The sequence below is a fragment of the Melopsittacus undulatus genome, chromosome 5 (assembly GCF_012275295.1).
Source record: "Melopsittacus undulatus isolate bMelUnd1 chromosome 5, bMelUnd1.mat.Z, whole genome shotgun sequence".
Taxonomy (NCBI): domain Eukaryota; kingdom Metazoa; phylum Chordata; class Aves; order Psittaciformes; family Psittaculidae; genus Melopsittacus; species Melopsittacus undulatus.
In genome coordinates this window covers 62,322,771-62,340,979 of record NC_047531.1, presented here as the reverse complement: position 1 = coordinate 62,340,979, position 18,209 = coordinate 62,322,771, and the positions used below count along the sequence as shown (strand labels likewise).

Sequence of the window (18,209 nt, the reverse complement as noted above, 5' to 3'; positions counted from 1 at the left end):
GAATCCAGAATAGTGAATTAGCAATAATCACTGTAATGAGAGCTAAGTGATTTCCTTGAGCATTTCCTCTTACATGTTGTCTTTCATCTGCAGACCCATTCTGAAGAGAGACCATTCCAGTGTGAGGAATGCAAAGCTTTGTTCCGAACCCCGTTCTCTCTACAAAGGCATCTGTTAATCCATAACAGTAAGTGCTAAGAGAGGGAAAAAAACTTCCTCAGTTCTCACATTTGACTGAGTAAAGCAGATATATGGCACCTTGCTGCAGTATGCAATTTGCTATATTAAATTAGTATTGTGATTCAGCTCTAGCCCCAGGGAATTCGATGATTCAAAGCCAAGTTCAAAACTTGTCTTTAAATGCACTTAAATGCAAATCCAAATATGCTGTATAAAATTTAGCAATGACTTGAGGTCTGATGGCAGATTTATTTGTGCATAATGCATTACAGTGTTACCTCCATTTTAAGAAAGAATAAATGGAGGCAGAGATAACTTTGTGGCTTACTCAATTTTTGTAGGTAATCCTGTTTAGAGCTTGAAACTGTGATTCTCTGTCCTGTACCAGATCAGGCTAATGTTTCCTGCCTGTGGCGTAGAACTTGCAGCCGAGAGAATTGCTGTGGCCATTTTCCCTCATGAGTAACTTATTCTTGGCATTCTGTACTATTTTTTAACTGCCTGCATAAAGATTTATTTTTGGTGGAATTTTCTCTGTATTTGGTATTGGCAGAGCCCAAGGCTCTCAACAATGTGAACATCAGCAATTTAGAGATTAGAAAATATTCATGGTCTAAAATCCTTGTAGCTTAGAAGGCAGTACTTTGATTTGGAGAATATTTATGTTGGTATAATAACAACACAAAACTTTCGTTTGTCAGTCCCATAAATAGTGTCTATATTAGATGAAGTGTTAGACTGGTGTGTTTAGTTTATTGTTTTACAATTATCTTTCAGAACTTATGTGATTTCATAAAGCATTGAATTTAAACATTTTCTCTAGTGTTAAATGTTTAAAAATGATGGCAAGGTGTGGGGTAGTTGAAAACCTGTTCAGCAATGTATTTCCTAATGAACCAAGCATTTGCAAAACATCCAAAAGCAGTGCACAGAATAGTCTGCCCTGGTAAAGGTCTCTCTAAAAACATATCATAGAATTATAGAATCTATGACTATTTTTGAAGAGGATGGGAGCTCAGCAAATTTGAGTTCTTTGAGTTAGGGTTATGATTTGTGGCAGGTGTAGTTGTTCCTGAACCACCAGTATTTAAACAAATATAAAACATATCAGACTGTGAACTGCACTGGCCTGGACACTCTCTTGTCAGTCTTCCTTGGTGCAAAAGGAGACATACCTGTTGAAGTACACAGTAGGTGTTTGAAGGTGGTAAATTCTGCCATCATAGGTAAAACTGCTTCCAAAATGAGTCCAAGCCTTAAACTGGAAAGACTTGCATTTTTATTAATCACAGGAAAGATTTTTAAAACTTTTGTTTTTCTTACTTTTGAAAAAAAAGGCTCAAATACTAGGCAACTTAATAAGGAGGACTTAATACAGTAGAATATAAGCGAAGTTTTTACAGTCATGCTGTATCTCTCGTCTGTAGAGTCCAAAAAAAAAAAGTGCTGACAGACCAATAGCGAGGTGAAAGTCGTTACTAGGATGACTGAAGAATAAACAGTTTTTAGTTCAAGGATGTGATTAAAACAAGGGGCTCTGTTGTTGTCTGAAAAGAGCTGGTGTTCCTGGAGAAGAAATGTAGAAGTCTTCTCCTCATGACCTAACTCTGAGACTGAAAAGTTGTGATGACATGATAATGAGCCTTTCATATTTGAAGTAACTCAGAATTACTGGCATTGTCTTTCTACAGCTGGATGGTAGTCCCTCTCATAGCTCTAAAATATATCTGCTCTAATAAAAAACAGGAGGGAAACAAACCAGAATTTCTAGATGTATTTATCTGGCTTTACTGTTGAGTGCTGTAGGAAAGAAAAAAACTGTTTGTGAAGCTTGAAACTTGAAGGGAAAATTGAAGGTCATTCTACATCTTTTTTTTTTTTTTTTTTAATTCCGTATCCCCTTGTTGGTTTAGAGGCAGGCCCTCTGCAGAATAATGTAGAATAACTTAAATTTTATTTTACAAATTAAATATACTGAAAAAATCATATTTTGTAAACTAATTTTTCAGGTGCTCCTGTCTTGAAATTGGAAAAGGCATCATGAATAAAATTTTACAAATTGAGCATCAATTATGTCTAACTAACCAATAATAATAAAAAATCCAAACTCTTCTTTCTACCCTCCCTGTTGTGTTTTCCTAGGAGAAAGCACTATAGAATATATTATGCTAGTGCTGTTTTCATCTTGGAAGACATTTATCAATATTGTTAACAGTTTCATGTCAGGTACTCTGAAAAATTTTCCTGCCTTCAATGGTTTCAAGAGCTGAGTCAATAATAAACTTTCTTGTTACTTCCGTTGTTTAGGGTGCCTAGGCCTGAAGGGAATCTATGTCTACCTTTTGCTGTTTCATTTTGTAAGAAGCCTCTAGATCTATCACAGTGGAAACATGTTGACTGAAAATACAAAATGTAAATTCTTTGTTTTTATACATTAATATTAGGAATATATTTGGAATCTTTAGTGTTACTCTTGTCTGCCAAAGAGTTTGGTTTTGGCAGTGATCATTCTTAAGCGTCAGACATTTTTTTACATTTATGATATAAAATGAGGTTGTTCTTTATCACAGTGAGGTATTATGAAATAAGCTGCATAGCAGGTGATCTTTAAGGTGCATTCCAACCCTAACGTTTTTAATGTTTTTAACGATTCTGTGATTTCCAGAGCTGCTCAGGAACTTTTAATGCATCTTTTTGCAAGCAGTTTTGATTATTGCTTTATGCTGTTGAGAAACCTTCAAAACCTCCTTGCATAGTTGTATACTAGTGGTATTTTAAACTAAGTTTTCATGTATCTTTATGGCTTAAAAAAACCTCAAAACCAGTAAGGTGTAAAGACTGTTCAGTGAGCCAGCTTTGCATGGAGATAGTGCAATGTCAGATGGCTCCTCTGTAATGAGATACAGGGTTTCTGCTAAATAAGGAGGCTGAGGAGAAACGCTGATTATTTTCCTTCATCTTGAAAAACACTTAAAAAATTAGCAAATTCTAGGCTTCCCATTGTTTTGCCATGTTGAAGAATTTTGCTAAACTTTTAGCCAGAAGTTGGCAAAATACATACTTGGTGCAGTAACTATATATGGTTGAAGAGTATCGTAAATTCAGGAAGATGTCTCTTACCATTTAAGTTTCAAATGATTAAGCCTATTGCATCTTTTTGCTTGTTACCATAAAGAGAGTCTGTTAAAGAGGTTCTCATAAAACCTGCGCTCCATCTCACTGGCAGTCGTTTCCACTGGACACCATTTTGCCTTTGGCTTTGGAGTTTAATTTCACATTTCTGGCTACATTGTTGTCAGGACTACTTTATTAATTTCCCAATGACAGTTTTACCTGATCTGGTGTTCTTTCTGTTCTCAGAACCCAGCTTTTAATTTGTCTGCTGCTTTTATTCATTATTCTGAAACAGTAAGTATAGGTGTATTTCCACAAAAATATGATATCTTTAAGCACTCTTTTTCTCTTTATAAGGTGAGAGGACTTTCAGATGTGATCACTGTGACGCTACTTTCAAAAGAAAGGACACATTAAATGTTCATATTCAAGTTGTACATGATGGACATAAGAAATACAAGTGTGATCTCTGTGACAAAGCTTTTGTGACACCCTCAGTCCTAAAGAGTCATAAAAAAGTGAGTAGAATAAGTTCTGTCATATTAATTTGTTCTGTGTCCTTAAGATGGTAATAAACATAAAATCTCCAGATGCTTCTGAATTTCTGGCTTTTCAGTAGGAAGCTGTGATGGTGCTTCACATCCTAAAATGCTTATTGCAGTAGTGGGATTCTTGGTGGCATGCAGAATCTGTAGTGGGTGCATATGTATAAATCCAGTGTGGCTGGACTTGCTGCACTGCTCCTTGCCATACTCCTTCCCACTGATCTCTGTGGTGGAACTGGGGTAAACTTTAGAAGAAAACTTGCTCACTAGTTGTGCGTGAGGTCAGGTTTATGTTGCAGCAAATAAATGAGAAGAAAGTAATTGAATCAAGAACAAATCAGCTGAGGCATTGCCACCAAATGCAGATTGCAAGAGTTTATTGAAAAACATGATGCATACATTGTTTGCCATGTAGTATGCCCTTCACATATGCATGTAAAATTTTAGTAAGAAAACAGAATAACTGAATTACTTAGTTACAATATTTTTTCAGCACATAATTGTGGTGAGTCCTATGCATTACAACACAAATATATATTCAAAATTGAGGAAAAAATGTAAGGGAGTCTTCCAATGTCTCTCCAACCCTATGTATTACAGCTGTGGGAACTAGTACACATCTTTAGAGCCTAAACCGAATTACTGGCAGATAGTAGACTATTGAAATCTCTAAGGTAATAGATGGCGCTGTCTCCTTAATGTGCAAAAAATACTTGCAAAAAGTACTGGAACCAACTATGAATGAGGTCTCTTTAGTTTCTTTGTGGTCTTTTAAAGATCTTGATCTTCCATTAAATGTATGTTAATGCATTTGCTGTCTGTCTGCCTTCAGTCTTTTTAAAGTGCTTCTTGTTCCATATTTAATATGCATTAAGTTACTTAGGAAGTATAGTTGCTGGAAAATAAAGTTTTCTGTGATTGTGTGACATACCTGTGTAAACAAGATGCATTCCTCTCAGATATTTTTAGTGGAAGATTTTTGCCTGTTCTTCAGAAGAGCTTAAATGACGTGGGTTGCCTTGTTTGTAGACTTAAGTACATGTACTGTAAGATAATTGAGATTCAAATAACCAGGTTCATTAGTTGTTCAGCCTGTTACATGAGTTGAGTTTTGCTGTAACAGAGAGAGAACTTTATAAGATATTCTTTTTTTGAGTATTAAAACATATTTGTTTTTCAAGCCTGAATATATTGGTCCAAGGAACTAAAAACCAAATGGTATGCAAAATAAAATTGTGATTTGTTTCTCATTGTGCTCTTGGGGAGGAAGACTTCAGGGGGGAATAGTATCATTCGTTAGACAAACTGATTTATTTGGGAAACAAGACTGCTTTTCAGACACACAATCCTTTCATCCTTATCTACTTGTTCTAATCACTTGAATTAACAGACTTAGTTTATAATACTGATTCACTGAGTTCAGATAAATTTTTTGTGAAGGATGGATTGTAAGATCCAAAAGTCAAAGTATTACCTGGAATCATTGATGTGCTCTGCATAATTTTTAAAAAATTTCCCTAAATTCATTTCTAAAAAATTCAGTATGACTTACTATTTCACATTAAAAATGACTGTGTGTACTTGTATTTTAATGGAAAGTACCTGGTGTTTATTGTTTATCCCTGTTCTCTCTTTGGCATTCCTTCTTAATTGTAGTTGCTATTGCTCTATGCTGCTGTCAGACTAGGACTAGCTATATGTTTGTGAGCCTTTTAGTTGTACTGTATTGCTCCCAGAAATCCTTTCTGGTAGTTTGAAATGTATTAAGTGAATATGATATTGCCTAATATTGCTGTTAGAGAGAGAAGCGATTTCTAAAGAAATCTATCCTAATCAAAAAGGATTTAACATTGCTCCCCCTAATGTTAGGGAATAAAAATTGTGCAAGTGCATCCATTGTTGAAATGACATCTCATTTACTCTTCCTTCAGCTGCAGTATAATATGTACTATATGCGATAAGTTTTTTATGATGTAATGAAGACTTTTATGTCACTTCAGTGTCTTTCATAAAATTAAGAATTAATTTCCCTATCTGAAGAGGGTCATGTGCAAAGCTTGAAGCCCAAATAGTCAGCTGTGCATGTGATTTAATGTGTTATCTTTCCTGTCCCATTTGAATGAGCACTTGTAAATGAAGGGATTCAGAATTCTTCACTAAAGAGGCAATCACATTTATAAGGAAACATTATTCAATAGGCTGGTAAATCTTCAGAGTAGGGCGTAAAAAATATGTCAAAACTGACGAGAAGCTGTGTTTGTAACTTAGTTCAAGGTGGTCTTGCTGTTGACCTCCCAGGTTGGATGGGAGAGTCTGAAATTTATTTTTTTTTTATTTTAAAATAATTCTTAGCAGCAAGGTGCTCTAGCCTGAGCAGCTTGATTTCATAAGACAAGCTCAATGTATGATTTAGTATTAGTGACAATTACAATATTATTCTTGTGATAATTCTCTAAATGCAGTCTAATTCTATAATTTAACACAAGCTAGATAGTGTCCAGTATGCAAGTTGTGTTGACTGAATCATTGAGAACTTGAACTTTGAAGGATTGCTGTCTGTCATACTTCAGATGAACTGATGGCTGTATTTCATGTGTATGAGACAGAAACCATAAGCACAAATCTCCAGAAAGACTTCTTAAAGTTCTTGTTCAAGTCTGCAACAGGAAGAGTAATGTTAGGTTAGATAAACTATTTTCACTACAGTTCATAATGCAATAAAATTCTGTGAAATTATAAGCTGTTAAAAACAGACCTATTTATGAAGATTAATTTTATTAGGTAACCAAATTAACGTTTGTTGGAAACCATTATCACAGATACCAAACTGAAAAATAGGTGTCTCATTCTTGCAATGGTGAAAATAAATAGAGTTGAATAGGACATTTTCAATAGTAACTATTTTTAGGAAATGTTAAACTTAAGAACTGAAAAGGCAGATTGTTTTGCCATTAGTAATGAGAGTCATTTAGAAGTTTTAGAAGAAAAATGAAAGAATCTCTGCCTTGTATGATGTTATAACATGTATAATGGAGATAGGTCAATGTCAATACAGTTAAAATATCCCACTTCTTTTATTGCTCTGCTGAAGCTTTCATTCTTGTCTTTCTCCACCCTATGTAGACTCACACAGGAGAAAAAGAGAAGATTTGCCCATATTGCGGACAAAAGTTTGCAAGCAATGGAACACTGAGAGTTCATATTCGAAGCCATACAGGTATAATGTTTATTATAATGAACAGAGATTACTTTCTCAATATGTAGGAAGGTGTCTATAAGTATGTCCATAATGTGTCTGTCTACAGAGAGAAATGCAAATTTACAGGTAGGCCTAACACAGCATCTTTTTCAGACATTTACCTGCCTAATGTGTAAAAGCAGATTCTGTTCTCAACTACGATTATGTATGAGAGTGTGTATGTATGTGTATGAATGTTTATATGTATATACAATGTGAGTTCATCTTTCTGGTAGCAAAGGTGTTTTGACGCTCTGACTTCATATTAATGTAACTTCTGACTTTATCATAGCTTGCACGCTACCCAAATTAGAATGTTCTACCTTGTGTATGCTTTAACTCAAAATTTATTTTCTTTTGCAACATCTGATGCATTCTGCAGGTCTCCTAATGTTCCTGGTTCTGATACATGCAACTTATTGCCACCTAGCCTGCATTATTGTAATGCTGTTGTGTTATATATGTGCATCTGTACACACACTGAAAATAAATTAGTCATGTTGTCAGGTTTCATTTTGTGAGTTTATAGTTTCATTCAGGTAAGTGGCAGCATCTGAAAGGGGTTTCATTGTGATAATTTGATTCCAATGTAAAATGGTATAGATTTACCTTCGGTAGTCAAAGCATCAGTTAACAAATAGACTTCCTATGACATTCCATTCACTTGGCATAAGCAAATTTCATTTCCAGGGAGATGACAAGAATTTGTGCTTTTAGTCATTTGGCTTTCTACTGTGTTTGGAAAAGTCTGAGTCACTTCAATCTGTCAAGACCACCTCTTAAGATTACAGGTTTACTTGTTTTTGATATATTGGGATTTTTGGATTTGGCTGCTATAGACACTAGCAAATTTTTATCCTGTTACTGCAGGATAGAGGGCTAAAATTTACTTCTATCTTTAGCTCTTATTCTGTACTAAATTCCATTTTTGGAACATTTATCCTTCTTAGCAGCAATATAAAACTATATACATAGAAACCTCTGTATATGCATTCTGCTCATGTTGCTTGCATGCATTGTATAATCACTGATACAAAAAACAGAATGTCAAAGCTGGCAAGACTCAAAATCTGTCTATTGCTCTGCTTTGTTGACATTCTTTCTTCTACGCACCTTATCAGCTCCTTTCAAAGCCCTTCCTGGACAATTTTTTTTTTTTGACTTCCTGATGGTTCATATCAAACATTATTCTAATTCTTCATTAAAATCTCTGGGTTCACATTTCAACATTTTTTTGCAGGCAAGTCTGCTTTATGGCCTTCGCTAGTGTGACACTTGTGTTTTCTTATTTCACAGGCCCTTTCCTTAAACTTCAGGTATGTTTTCTGTGTACTATGAATGTTATACATCAGTTTGCACAGAGTACAAAGGTCCTAGATTTTCAAGTTGATAGTACAGATAGCTCTTGGGGAAAATGCTTTATAGCTGTCTGGGTGAAAATGCTTTTCACACATGTGCTGCTACCAGTTACACTTAATGTTTCAGCTCTCAAAGAGGCTTTCCTAAATTTAGAGGTTAGGCTAAGCTGATGTTCATGAAACCACACACCAGAGACCTCTAACCTTGACTATAGCGCCTCACAAAACTTGTAGCCAGTCTAACATGAGAAATGGTAACTATGACATTTTGAATTTACTTGAAGTAGAAAGGCACTGAAGATTTTCAACTCGTTTGTAAATTAAGTGTGGTGGGACAAACTGTCTTGCCAGGATATGATACTGGTTGGAATTAAGGGGATATGCAGTGGGGAAACAACCCACTGCAGGAGGAGGGAGAGTTCAAGGCCTTTTTCTTTACCTAAAAAGCTAGAAGCACTCATTTTGAAGAAGGTTGCTAATTCGGGAAAATGGTTTAAAAAAGTAATCTGTAAGTTACATGTCAAAATGCCTTATGTGAGGTTAAGTGAGAAGATGCTGTAGTTAGATGCATGTTGGACTTTTGGAGAAGCTGTTTTGACTTCTGCTGTACCTGAAGATTAGCCAAGTTGTTCATGATCATAATAGATGCAGACTCATCACAAAAGGAAATTGTTGTCCAGCGTTAGTGGGCCTGAGGAAGCATAGCTTTCTGAGGAATAGCTTGCGTCATTTCTGAGAAGGCAGGGATAGTTGATGAAGGGAATCGTCTAATCTGCAAACAGTACAAAATACTCATTTGATGGCTTTTAGTAATAAAGTTTACTGCATTGTGAAAATCCTTGACAACTTCTTGAGGATTTTTCTGAGTGCCAAGAAATTTGCAGATCATCAAACAATGGAGCCACAAACTTACTTTATTCAGTGATGGATGTTTTTTTCAAAATGTTGCCATATTGAATACTTCATGCTGTTGATATCTATTAAATTCTGTGGGTTTGAATTGATCAGTTAAAAACTGTGCTCTCTTTTCATTTCTTGTGACTTCAAAGTATCACTTTTCATTCTGACCTAGAAGTGAAACAACCAGCAGCCATGGTCTGCTTTCAAGAGATGGATCATCTTTGTGAATAAGCCTTCAGCTGAGGCTGAACTTTGTTGCATCTAAGGAGTTCGCCATAAATGTAAATATTGCAAAGGCCTTCATGTCTTAGTGATTACACCTGGTTAGTTTGAGGTCTTGGTGCAGAGATATGTGTTACATCGCTGTGCATGTGGTCAGCTAGACTTTGTTTTATTAGCTACTTAGTTCTGTATTTAAAAAATAAAGCCAGCAGAATTCTTTTTAAAGAGAGTTGTGTATCTGTTTTTATTTTTTTTTAAAGCTGTTTTTGATAAAAAGTCAAAGTTGTTGGTTCTGCTTTGGAATTGTATTCTCATATGCTTAATAATCCATATACAAATTGAAGCTCAATGGAATTTTGGCTTATATTTAATACACAGCAGATGTTCTTCAGTATTGTTACTCACAGATGTATGCATGCTTCCTTGATAAGCAGTTTCCTTCCCTCTTTTATCTTAGAGTAAGACTCTGTAAATGAGCCCTAACAGTACTTGGCCTGTTGCAGAAACTGAGCTTGTTTGGGGTGAGTGAACATGTCTGCATGCGCATGTACAGAGGGAAGGGGTTGATGTTTGCATCTGAACCTAGCATATTGCTGTGTAATTCATCATCTGGGTTTCAGCCTTGGCATGACAGAGACAGCATTCTGTAGGTCAGCTGAAACACTATACTACATTCTCCCTCTGCTGTATCCTGTTGGTTTATGACTTCTTAGGGTCAGAGGGAACTGGGGTTAATTCAGCAAAAGAATCCTCTGACTGTGATATAAATTCCTTGGCTTGTTCATAAATTGTAAATGAAATTCTATGGTCTGCTCCTTGGGCTTGAAAACTAGGGGTCAGGAGGTTAATTCCTAAAGTATCCCTAAAGTTTTCCCTAAAGCAGCTTCAGTTACAGTTACTGGCTGTGGCTTGTGCAACTTCTCAGTTTCCTTGTGCATAGCTATTTAGATCTAGTAATTGCTGTCTTGTGTGTTTGTGTGTGCATGTATTTGTGTGTGCCTATGTAATTATTTATGCACATGCATTTTATCTGTCTGATAATTATACTGTTGCTTTCCTGATTAGTTGTGTCCTAACCCCTTCCATCATTGTGATGTAGCACATCAGGTTGTTGTTAGAATAGAAGTTGTTCTAGTAGGAGAACAACTAGTAGTAGTAGTTGAGGTAGTTTATATTTGCAGGTAAATTTTTTTCTGTGTTAAGAAAATTGTCTGACCTGTAATTCCATCCTTTGCATGCTTTTTCTACTACATTACATAGGGACTGGCAAGAGACAACTAATGACCATACATGTCTTCCAGAAAATGCTTATGCATGCAAATATATGTTAAGACATTACCCAGAGAATAAGTAGACCCAGAATCTAGCCACATTTCTACAGTTTGATTAACTAGTCATTTGAGCACGTTTAAGATCATATTTATGGTCCAACTGTTTAAAAATCTAGGCCTAAATTTCGCACTTTTACTCAGGAATTTTTACATAAACAATAAAATATTAGTTGTAGAGTTATAACTATGATCTTTGCTTATTAACAGTAGTTGAATCATCTGCGAGCAAAAGACTTCAAAGTAGTTGAATGAAAAAGTTGAAGAACAGTTTAACTTTGGTTTAGTACTGTGTAAAATATGCACCCAAAGTTTTAATAGCTAAAGAAGCAACTGTTTATTCATGTACGTAAGAAATAATGTACAGCCAGGATCCTAATACTAGAAAATCTTCTGGCAAATTACCTTATAAGTAATACATGTTTTGTTACATTAAAAACAAACAAAAAAAAGGATAAAAGAGAAGTTTAAAGGAGCTTCCTCTCATACCACATTGAAGTATGTGGAAAAATGGATCTGTGTCTAGTCAGTGAACAGGTAGCAGATTGTCTACAGATAAAAAGGTTGTTTCTATTCAGTAACTTATAAATGATCTCTCTATTTTGTCTACTGAATTTAAAAAGGAGCTTGCAAAAGACCTCAAAGGTAAGGATTCTGCTTTTCTAAACTTTTCAGTTTATACATCGTTGTTCTATTTATCTCCAGACAGCAGCTAAATCTTTAAAAATACCTGTAAAGTTTCATACAGCTGTCAGCTTTTTGTTTTCTGCTTTCATGAATGAAGAAATGTTCTTATAAGGGATAGAATGCTAGTGATGTCTTTAGGTCACATGAATTTAGTGATTGATTAAGGCATTTACTTTAAAAGATTTGTTTGACCATTGGGTTCACTGAAGTCATAGATACTAATGTGCCATTCATAGGGAAACCAAATTGTTTATTTCCACTGATAGATGCAGAGAATGAAGCTGCTGTATTCTTTAAAGTAAGTGTGTTGAGTTTTTACTTGTGACTCAAATCTCAGCATCACTGTAGAAGTGATGAAAGGCTAAGTAATAGTGGTAGTTGATGTTTTGTTGTACAGATTCAGACAGCTGACTTATTTCATAGGGTCCTTTACTAGTCTTTATGAATCATTTAGTTACAGATAGCTAAAACTTCAGTTACATCGTGATAATTTTTCTGGGCCAGATAGGACAAACACTTCGAGTATTGGTCTTGACTAGGTAATATAAATTCTCTGAATAAACACAAAAATTAGCAGAAAACAAACCTTCTCAGCTGTCAGAATACTACTTCTGCTCCTCAAAGAATAAGGCATGGGTAAGAACTTGCAAAGACGTATTATATAGAAAAAAAATGGTTAAAGCAATTTGGTTTTTCTCTTACTTTGAAAAGAATAGCACTTGAGTTTTTTGTTATTAAATATATGACAATTTTTAGTGAATGGCAGATGCATTTGGTTTACTCACATAAAAGCAATTCTGGTTTTCCCTGTGCCTGGAAAATACACAAGTATTGGAGCTCTGTTAGAAATCCATATGCTTACTGACACTATAATCACTGGTGAAGGGAAAAAAACCCAGAAATATTTCACTTCCTGTCTGCAGAGCCTGCCAAGTTTGAATGGTTGTTAAAGTGTAGAAAGAAATCTGTAATTGACCCATACATGAGTACTGTATTTCCATTTTTCTCAGGCAACAAGCCTGTTCTAAGATCAGTCAAAAAAACATCCCTTTCTACATTGTAGAATTACATGTATGTATGATGTTTCTGGGTTTTGCCTCAGCTGGCATTCACAAGTATTTTACCTTTCAAATTACCAAGTTGTTGGTTCTTGGCCTGAGAAAGCTACTCCTGTCTGGTACTTCTGTACCTTCTGCAGTGCTAAATTTTAAGTGTTTAATGGTTGAAAATCTGGCAAGCTGGAATTTTGCATAGGTCAGACCACTGTTTTTATTGTCTAGTCCAGATACTGTAAAGAGAGCAGCTAGTTACGGGAATTACCCAAGCTTCTTGGTTGTTCTTCCATTATTTTCACTTGCTAGAATCTCTGGTCAGAATTATAAAAATGCTTAAGGCACCTGTGGTGTTAAATGCTTCTGAAAATGCTAGTTGGTAACTAGAAAACTGCCATGTCTACACAAGAGGAAATGTAATATTTTGAAGAAGTGTTTGTCTCCGCAAGGGCCATTTGACATGCTGTGTACCACAAAGGCTGTGAAATATACTGAATATTTTCTTAAAGTGTGAATATTTAATTTTCATTCAATAATTGGTTTTCTGGCATTTTCTAATTTAAGTTCTTTTGACATCACTTGGTTCCTAGACAGTAGGGTTCCTATTTAACTTAATTTTAATTCCTAATGAAGTTCTTCTCATGTAGGAGAAATTCAGTTCTGTGCATCTTAGGATCCTTGTGTGTGGACATGCATGTATAGTGCCTTAACTGAATTCTGTGAAGTTACGGACACAAACTTCTCTTTTAATTTGATGGAAACACCCTATACAGAGCAACAGCAGCTGAAGATAAATGTGTAAAGCTGTCAAGTGCTCTATATGAACAGATAGTGTACTTAAGCAGATGTTACAGATTATAATTTTTGGATATCCTTTAACCTTTTGCCCATCCTTACTTGCTGTTGAATGCTGTCATGACCCCAGATTATCTCTGACTAAAAAAAACTTCTTGCAGTTCCCATTCTGGGCTGCCCTGTTGATCATCTGATATGGAGTGATCATCTGGCGTGTGTGATCCAGATGGCCCCCTTTCCTCTGAATTCCTCCCCAGGTGAACTGTTGTCTTTCCTCCATAGTTGGTCAATGCTGGAGTCTCTTTTTCCTCTCTACCCTACCCTAATCTGAAATTATGTCTTTAAAAAGGATTCTTTTTTCCTGAAAATTGACATTTTTAAATAATACTCTCATATATGTCTTTATTATTTTAAGAAATAATCTTCTAATTTTTGTAATGTATAATTCAACACATGAAAAGGAGCTAATTCTAGAAGGTGGTAAATGGTCTGTGGAAGATTCTGAGGGATCACATTAAATCAATTTTTTATAGAAAACCATTCCTTTTAAGCTGCGTACACTGCACATGATCTGATGTTCATTGCAGTCTCTCATAAGTCTTTTTCTGATGTTCATGAGTGTTGGCCTGGACCAGTGCTGCTAAATACCCCAATGAACCAAGCATAGACATATTAAAAGTATTACACCTCCACCTTGATAATTTCACAGCATAATTCAAATTCTTCATTCCTTAATACAGTAGTTTAGTTCCAGTGAAGACAGAAAGACAGGGGATTTGTACATGATGACTGACATACATATAATATTGTACACAAGTGAACAAGCAAGCCACATGGGAATGGCAAAAGTAAATATGACCCCAGATTTAATGGAATGAAATAGTAGTAATGTCAGCATATGGTTTGAAAGACCTGTGTGAGGCTGCTGCCAAAAACAAATGCAGTCGTTCATCAAATGTATCCTTTAGCATGCTGTTGAACATCTCTGTGCTTTTTTCAGTTTTCTGATCTCTTCTGACAGTTCTGTTGCAGTCTCTTCGGATTAGGACTATTTCTCCTGTTGCATGTTTTGTTTGTCTCATTTGATAGGATTACATTTGTCACCTCTAACTTCCTTATTTAGTAGAGCTAACTTGAGGTCACTGTATCAAAGTAATTGCTAACATTGGGGTTTATATCCTGTTTCCACCTGATTTTGTAGTTAGCTTTTTTTGTGGCTAAACTGCCTACAGGGATTGCAAAATACAGTGTGAAAGCAGCAACACGTGAATAATTTGAACTACTGTGTCTCGGAGTCTTTATTATGTGTCTGGCTATAGCCACTGAAATCTTGATGAAGAAATGTGTATTTCATTTTATTTCTTAATTGTTTTGCTCACAGGTGTATCTGAGTTTGGAAACCTGGGTGCTGAACTCACTGTAAATGCTACCTTACAGCACCTTTGATTGCAAATGTCTTCTGGGAAGTGTCCATCCCAAGTTGAATAGGGATGGAAGAATCTTGTTAATAGTACATTAAGGTCCAGTAGGAGTTGTGATCTCAAGCTAGAGATTTACACACTTGAGGAAAAAAAAGATATCAGTTCTGTCATGGCATATTTTCAGACCAAATTCCCATATAGTTTTCGGTCATGGAATTGTTTTTTGTAATCCTTGTATTAGGGTTAAAATTTATTTTTATTATTTTAAAAGCTGTTTTTTTGTTCATAGAAAAATCTGGAAGTAGAATGTCTAGACTTTGAATTATATTAAATCCACTGCAGTTTATCCAAGGATTTTTATTTATGGTTATTTATATCAAAGTACCATTAATATGTTGAGCACTTTGTTGTTGGTCAGCAGGGACATGACAGCCGTAACTTGAGGGTGAACTTGGCATTTATTATGTCTGTCTTACTTGAGTGTCCTGGTATTTTAATTTTAGCAGTTGTTCTTAGTAATTGTTGCATTCACAACATTACTTCTGGACATGTTGACTGGACAAGGTGTCAAATTAAGATGTATTTAATATGCCTACTGGATTTTGATACTGTACTAAAGTAGAAAGCCTGATGCAATGTTTTAGTGAAAAGTGCAGATCATAGTCTCTGTTGCGGTTTAATGGCAGAGTTGCAAACAGTAACATAGAAGGCCAGGGCTTTTTTCAGGTATTTTCCTAATGTGGAATGTTAGGATTATGGTTTGGTAGCATATTTAAAAGGTAAAAGATTTTCCCCCCACATTCTCCATATTTTTATGTATAAATCAAATCTGTGAAAAAACAACTCATGACCCTCACTTTGTGAAATAATACCTTTGAAAACTTACTTTACTACTGACTGAAATGAAAAGGCATTATAGTAAAAAAAATGGTGCACTGATTAACTTCAGTTATTATCCCCTGATAAGGATTTATCATTGTCTTCAAACATAAAGATCTTTATGTTATATAGATATATATATTTAAAATATATGTTTATATAAAAAGCAGAGTGCAAATGGCATAAATGTTAATCAACATTAACAACTTTGTCTCTGGCATACCCCCAGTTATTATGATGATATTCCATATTGACACTCTCCTAAGCATGCTTCTAGCAGTAAATCCAAGAAGATATTGTTTGTCATAGGGAAAATAGCTTTCATTCGTTGTGATGCTTAATAACTTTTTTGTAAGGACAAGAGAAACAGAGATACATGATCTGCAACACCATGTTGTTTGCTTATCTTTGCCGTTCCTTTCTTCTCCTAGTAACAGATCCATTCCCTTTCTGATCAGAGAAGTTTTACATCTGTAAGTATTTCTTGTGTGTGAGTTGATCTGAAGTTTAATATTCCAATGCTTATAATTGAGTTTTGGTGGCCTTTGCTTGATTGCAGATGAACGTGGGAAGCACTGATGTATATTGTCACTTTCTCAGGAACTTTTATCACATCACACTTGCTTTCCAAATTTCCGTAGTGACAATTCTAAACTTTGTTGAAGCACAAAACCTTCTCATTTATGGACACTTGCAGTAGTTCTGTATGAAACAGGGCACTTCAGCAAATCTTCCTGTGTGGGAAGAATATATTAACCATTTGTTATTTCAAATCTGTTTTTTCTCTGTTGTCATCTTATGCCATTTGCATTTCACAGTATTAGAGACAGGATCCACTGCTCCCGTTTGTCTCACACGACTTAAAGTGGGATAGAATGTCTAAGACTTCTCTTGGGGAACACCTGCTTCTCAATAGTCTCAGTGGCAAATCTGTTCCTGGGATCATTATTAGAAGCAACTGACTGGTAGCACGAATAATGTTTGCCTAGTCTAGTTCTGAAGCAAGACAAGAAGTTAATTTTTACTAGAGATAAAGTAGTTAATAAGTAGGATTGTGATAATCTTGCCAAAATCTGCTGTCCATAAGTTCAGACACCTAATCTGAATTAATTGCCTAGGTTCCTAGTACAGTAAGTAGTGAAAAAGATGCATTGTTTGAGGGTAGATCTTTCAATTCTCAGCCAAGAGAGGTCACTTTTGGAGAATAACTACTGCTAGCTTTCATTTATCCTTTATTTCACTGGGATTCAGAACAACTAGTTAAAATTACATGTTATATTTTTACATGGCTGATGTAAAATGAGAGGAATCTTGACTCTTTTTCATAGATTAATTTTTAAATTAAAAGTTATTTTTTATTGAAAGCCATTATAAATATCCATATATTTCATACACAGTGGCACAGACTTATCTTTGGACTGTTTACAGGGAGATTAAGAAATTTTTTCTAGAAACTGGGCTATTGCAAGCACAGATTTTTTTTAATAGCCCACAGTTAATTTTGTATAATCTTTAAAACTCTGAGGTAGAAGGTAAGTTACACAGTTAAAAGATGTGTGTGCACAGGGGAAACAGTTGCTTATGCAAATACAGGGGCACTTACATGTATTTTGGGCTACAAAGATTATGTTAAACAACATAACAAAAAAGTAAGAGCAACAGTAAAATCACTGGAAATGATCTCTTAAGTTGTTTTATTGGCAGTTATTAATGTACTAGTGCATAAGAAATCGTTTCTATAGTTTAGAAAAACGGGATGTCACCAGCCATCAATGTCAAGTGGCAGTCTCAGTCTGTGGTACATAGTAAGCTTGTTATTTTGGAAGAGTGAAGACTTTTGAAAACTTACAGTACATCTGCTTAAATCCAGACTTTTTCAGGTGTAGCATGTTGATATGCAGTCATACTGTTGCCCTCCACTGGCATCTGCTAAAAGCTTTTAAGACCTTACTCATTAATACCATGGTCTTCATGGCTAAGTTTTGAAGGATGCAGTTAATCCATTTCAGGCAAACTCAAAATATGCCATCTTTTGAAAGTGAAAGTTTTTCTCTTTAAGAAGACTTGGGGTTGGGGGACAAATGGAGGAGGGGCACAACTCCTGCCTGGCAATGCTCATCTGCTTACAAACTGCTGAAAATTTAGCTTCTGTGCTCAAAAGCCCTAAAACATAAAAATGTCAGCTGAATTAGTTAAATATTTGAGTACTGACAACTGTCGGAGTGTTTGAATTTTGGAAGTATGGATTAAAGACATCAAGGGTCATGACAGAGACTATCATATCTCAAACTGCTTAGTGAAAACACAGGTATAACAGAGTGATTGTTGCCGTTCTAAAAAAAAAAAAGCCAAATTCATGCAACTGTGCTTTCTGAGAGATGGCAGAATACGACAGAGAAAAATATTTGTATTTCACAAGTACTTTTCTACTCAGTGTCTTGCTACTGTCATTAACTGAGTTGTCTAAACAGGAGTAAAAGACACAAAAGA

General features: G+C 35.3%; 1 protein-coding gene across 4 annotated transcripts in view; it reads left to right on the top strand.

Moving 5' to 3' along the window:
• The window catches only part of PRDM5 (PR/SET domain 5), an 83,586-nt gene that overhangs the window by 45,388 nt on the left and 19,989 nt on the right, over window positions 1–18,209 (top strand). For all 4 annotated transcript variants that reach the window (XM_031044739.2, XM_005144127.4, XM_031044740.2 and 1 more), the window contains 3 exons: window positions 94–187; window positions 3,652–3,812; window positions 6,963–7,056. In XM_031044739.2, coding sequence (XP_030900599.1) covers window positions 94–187; window positions 3,652–3,812; window positions 6,963–7,056 — 349 coding nt within the window. The remainder of the gene's footprint in view (window positions 1–93; window positions 188–3,651; window positions 3,813–6,962; window positions 7,057–18,209) is intronic.